We start from the raw sequence: 5,199 nt of genomic DNA on the forward strand, positions 1-5,199 counted from the left end.
TTGTAATGTAGAACTTTATCTTAAAATTTTCATCATCTGAAAACTCATCAGTATCACTGCTGTTGGCCTTCAATGTCATGCTCTTGCCTTTACCCGACTTACCAATTCTTGTTAAACCTAACTCATAGGTCTGCAGATTATCAACCAGCTTTGTTAAAGGAATCTTGTCAATGTCCTTTGATTCCTCGATCGCAGTGATCTTGGCATAAAATCTCTCAGGTAGAGATCTAAGCACCTTTCTCATAATCTTGGATTTAGGAATGGTTTCCTCAAGATTAAAGGCTAAGTTCACTATGTCCTTGAACTTGGCATAGAACTCATCAAATGACTTATCCTCCTTCATCTTAATCTCTTCGAAGCTAGTAGTAAGCCTTTGAAACTTCGAGTCCTTGACAGCCTTTGTTCCCTTATAGGTTGTCTGGAGAATGGTTCATGTTTCCTTTGCAGTTTCAGTGGAGGATATCTTCTTGAATTTCTCATTAGTGATGACACTGAATAAAGCATTCAATGCCCTGGTGTTGAAGTTTGTCGTCTTAATCTTAGCATTATCCCAGTTGGCTGGCACTTCCTTTGGCTTGGCCCAGCCAATCTCTATAGCTTGCCACACCTTCTCATCTAGAAACTGCAAGAAAGCTCTCATGCATACTTTCTAGTATGCATAGTTAGTGCTATCAAATAAAGAGGGTATAATAAGAGATTGTCCTCTATCCATGACAAACAGAAGTCAATGGATCACATAGCAATGATTAACCTTAATCAGAGTGTGCCTGCTCAGATACCACTTGATAGGCCAAAAACGTATTGACCCAATGTGATAAAATAATTAATTAACTAGCCAAGTTTATTAATTAATCAAATTAACATACAAAGCGCGTGATAGCACAAACAAATCACCAATAACTAAAATATGCAGTGAAAAATAAATTGACACGGTGATTTGTTTACGAATGTGGAAAACATACATAGCAAAAACCTTAATGAGTGATTTTAAGGTCACCACTCCCGAGAATCCACTAGTATCACAACAAGTGGTTACAAGTAAAGGAATATCAGTATCTTATACCAACCTACAGTTGAACTCTTACCCTAATACCCAATTGGACTTATTTCGTAATGACAATCTTTCCTTGTAATGCACGGCTCCCAGTATGTGACTAACCAATTGCGCAAATCCCAGTACGCAACTTCAATCGCCAACTAAAGAAGGTTGTTGGCTGCAAAGTTTTTCAGCTCATCACACGATGAATATCGAGATGATGCTTGGTCACAAAACCATACTGTGTACAAAGACAACAGCTTTTTCACAAGAAAGATGAACTAGAGCAAATTCTGTCTCCGATCACAATTTGCTTGAACAAAACTTTACTCAACACTTGTGCAACTTGTGTCACCTTTGACGGCCCTTAAAATAATCATTTTATATGTCAAGGGTTGTGAGAAAAGAAAGCTCAAATATACAATCACGGATTTGATGAAAAACAGTCCTAAAAAACTAAACTACATAAACCTCGACAAATACCCTATCGATCGAGCTGTTGTCAAGCCACGAGCTGGAATAGCTCTTCAAGGCTCAATAGATTGCTAGCTATCAAAGTTTAATTAACATCACTTTCTGCACTTGAATCTTGAATAGACTTGCATGGCTTTAACACTTGAACTTGAAACAAGGTTTCTTGAAGCATTAAACACATCCTAGATCTACCCAAATACAAATAAAATGCATTTTGTCAAAAGATTAGCCAATTACATAAAATAGTAACATATGTTCCTAACATGTGAACCATATATGTCCTAACATTAAATGATACATTACGGCGAATCAAAAGCTCCCTAAAAGGATTTACATCAAGCTCAATGCCGTTTTAGTCAAATTTGGTCTATTATCACACACAACTACAATAGCCTCAATACTCTATCACCATCACATCTAGTTTTTAGTTTTTTCTCTCCCGTTCTTCTCAAATTTCAACCATTCTTCTTTCTGATCAACCTAGTCATGTCACAAAAACAAATTCACAGACACAAACCAGCCCCAACTGATTCCAATCTCATCTTTCATTCATAGAATCGTTCACAAGTCACAACATTTCAAGTCTCAACCAGATCTAGACTCACAATATTTGGATCGACCCATACTAGCCCCAACAGAATCACTCACAACATTCCAAATTTCATAGAATCACTCACTGCTTGTTCTTGTTCTTGTTATATCTCCAAATCATATTGAACAAGATAGAGAGAAATTTAAGCCTGTAATAGTGGTGTGATCGGTGTCCCAGCCAAAACCGAAATTAGAATGGCATATATTAACTTGGAGAAGTGAAAAATTAGAAGACAATAAACTTTGACTCAGATGGCATACTTATAATTGGAACTTGGAAGTATAAGTTAAAAATTAAAGTCATGTGATCGAGACCCATCCCATATAGATAACTTACTAAATGAAAAATGGGGGAAAATGTCTTTCAAGAAATTAACTATAAGATGCTATTTATCTTTCCACAGTTCCATCCTATTTTTAGAAATACATGCATCAAAAAATTTCAGCCTCTTAATTTCTTCCTCTCTTTTTCTATGTTTAAATATTCCAGCCTCTTTCTATCCTTTCTACCATATTATCTAAGGTTTGCGAGGTTGACAGGTGATACAAGATAATTCCAATGATAAAGTGCAAGTAAACCAAGTTAAGATACCTCTCCTCGTTTATGTTGCTCGTGAGAAAAGGCCTTCTCATTCTCACCATTTTAAGGCTGGAGCACTCAATGTCCTTGTATGAGCATTCTTTCCCTCTTTTATATAATTTTATTAAATATCATTTATGCTTCAAAAAGTTGACAAGTATTATTGCAGCAACGGGTCTCTTGCATGATAAGCAATTCCCCTTACATACTAGTTCTGGATTGTGATATGTATTGCAATGACCCAACTTCGGCTAGACGAGCAATGTGTTTCCATCTTGACTCGAAGATCTCGCCTTTGCTAGCTTTTGTTCAATTCCCACAGAGATTTCATAATATCAGTAAGAGCGACGTCTATGACAGTCAGCTGAGAATGATATTTTCGGTATGGAATAAAAACTAAGTGCTTACATATGCATGCACGAGCCTTTAAGACTACATAAAGAAAAGAAAAGAAAAATTCAAAATTGGCTTTATATTCCCTTTAGGTACAATGGCAAGGGATAGATGGGCTCCAGGGACCAATCTTGTCTGGTACAGGTTTTTATATGAAGAGGGTGTCATTATGTGGACGTTCTATACAAGGTTTGTTGGATTTTTTTTGTCTGTTGCTATTGAATTGTAGAAAGGGGGTGTATGAACATTTCAACAAAGAAGTTGGTATGGAAGTAACACTTTGTGATGTTGAAATATGATTTGCCTTAATAAAAACATTTCATTGCTTATGAGAGACTGATGGTAGTTCCACTTTTACTTTCCAGATATTGATCTAGAGAAACTTAAACAATCATTTGGTTCATCCAATGAATTAATCAAATCCCTCCGCGGAAACAACAAGTCTAATGCGCTTAATGTCCAGCATAGATTGCTAGAACAGACTCAATTGTTAGCCTCCTGTACCTATGAAAAGGACACTAAATGGGGCAAAGAGGCAAGTAAACCTCATGACACTTTTTTTTTTTCCTATATTAGCTTTTCGATTATTGACTCATATATAAAATATTTTGACTTCTCCTAGGCAGGTTGGTTTCTTATATGATTCTGTGGTTGAAGATTACTTTACAGGGTTCACCTTACATTGCAAAGGTTGGACTTCGGTTTATTGTGATCCATTGAGGCCACAATTCTTGGGAAGTGGCACTACTAATTTGAACGACTGCTTGATTCAAGGCATGAGATGGAGCTCTGGATTGGCTGAAGTCGGTTTCTCAAAGTTCTGCCCTCTTATATATGGACCACCAAGAATGTCTATTTTTGTGAGCATGTGCTACGGATATTATGCATTTTTACCCCTATTATATTTCTTGCCATTATGGTGTTTTGCCACTATTCCTCAGCTATGTTTACTTAACGACGTCCCATTGTACCCTAAGGTAAGAACGATAGACACATTTCCCTCATGCACTCTTATTGCTTTTAGTAGTACATAAACACTGTCCATATTCATTTAAATATATATATTTTTTTTTTAGAATCTCATTTAAATATGTATATATATATATATTTCCCATTTCCTAATAATCATCATTACTTTTTGACAGGTTTCAAACTCCTACTTTGTTATATTTCTGTTCATATTTTTATCGTCCATTTCCAAACATTTACAAGAGGTTCTTTCAACTGGAGGGTCATTCCAAACATGGAGAAATGAACAAAGGATTTGGATGATGAAGTCAATTACATCTCACTTATATGGAAGTTTAGATGCTATTATGAAGAGAATTGGAATGAGAGAAGCCAGTTTCTTGCCCACCAACAAAGTTGAGGACGCTGAACAAGTGAAACTATACAAAATAGGCAAATTTGATTTCCAAACATCAAATATGTTTCTTGTTCCTATGATTTCTCTAATCATCTTGAACGTGGTTTCTTTCATTGGTGGACTTGTCAGGGTGATCTTTGTGGGCAATTGGGACCGGATGCTTGTGCAAGTTTTCATCTCATTCTATATCTTAGTTATGAATTTCCCAATAATTGAGGCAATGATAATAAGGAAGGATAAGGGACGTGTTCGACCATCAGTCACTATATTATCTGCTATGTTTTCAACTATTTTCTTGTTACTGGGATGTATCATTCTCTGTTGCTAAGCGTAAGACAATTTATTTAGTGCACATTTCAAATTTGTTTTTTGCTACTAATTATAGCAATATTTACATTCTGAATTCAATAAATAAAAACTTCTTTATTTCTATTATTTTATAAATGTATATTTTATTGGTACGTTCTTCATTTTGTTATATTCTTTTTTTCAATGTGCATGCATGAGTCATCCATAATCACTTGCCCTACACGCAATTGATTTCACCTGCCAGAACCAGTTATTGGGTAATCCAAGTGATTTTCACCCCTAATAGGCAAAGCATCAATTGCAATATTTCAATCCTAACTTAAGATTCACACAAAATACAGTAATATTTTCATTCTAGAAAATAACATTACTCTCCTGAGATTCACTCATTTTGGATTTTTCAACTCTTCTACATGTTTGTAACACTCCAAAAATCTTCTTTAAAATAAT

General features: G+C 35.4%; 1 protein-coding gene across 1 annotated transcript in view; it reads left to right on the top strand.

The window, feature by feature from the left end:
- LOC112024895 (cellulose synthase-like protein G2) overlaps positions 1 to 4,884 on the top strand; it is an 18,285-nt gene extending 13,401 nt beyond the window's left edge. Inside the window, exons 3-8 of the mRNA XM_024057539.2 lie at positions 2,642 to 2,770; positions 2,851 to 3,063; positions 3,167 to 3,263; positions 3,440 to 3,609; positions 3,701 to 4,051; positions 4,220 to 4,884. Of these exons, the coding sequence (XP_023913307.1) occupies positions 2,642 to 2,770; positions 2,851 to 3,063; positions 3,167 to 3,263; positions 3,440 to 3,609; positions 3,701 to 4,051; positions 4,220 to 4,768 (1,509 nt within the window). The 3' untranslated portion in view covers positions 4,769 to 4,884. The remainder of the gene's footprint in view (positions 1 to 2,641; positions 2,771 to 2,850; positions 3,064 to 3,166; positions 3,264 to 3,439; positions 3,610 to 3,700; positions 4,052 to 4,219) is intronic.
- The last annotated feature ends 315 nt before the right edge of the window (positions 4,885 to 5,199 follow it).

This window comes from Quercus suber, unplaced genomic scaffold, assembly GCF_002906115.3.
Source record: "Quercus suber isolate HL8 unplaced genomic scaffold, Cork oak 2.0 scaffold_764, whole genome shotgun sequence".
NCBI classification, from domain to species: Eukaryota; Viridiplantae; Streptophyta; class Magnoliopsida; order Fagales; family Fagaceae; genus Quercus; species Quercus suber.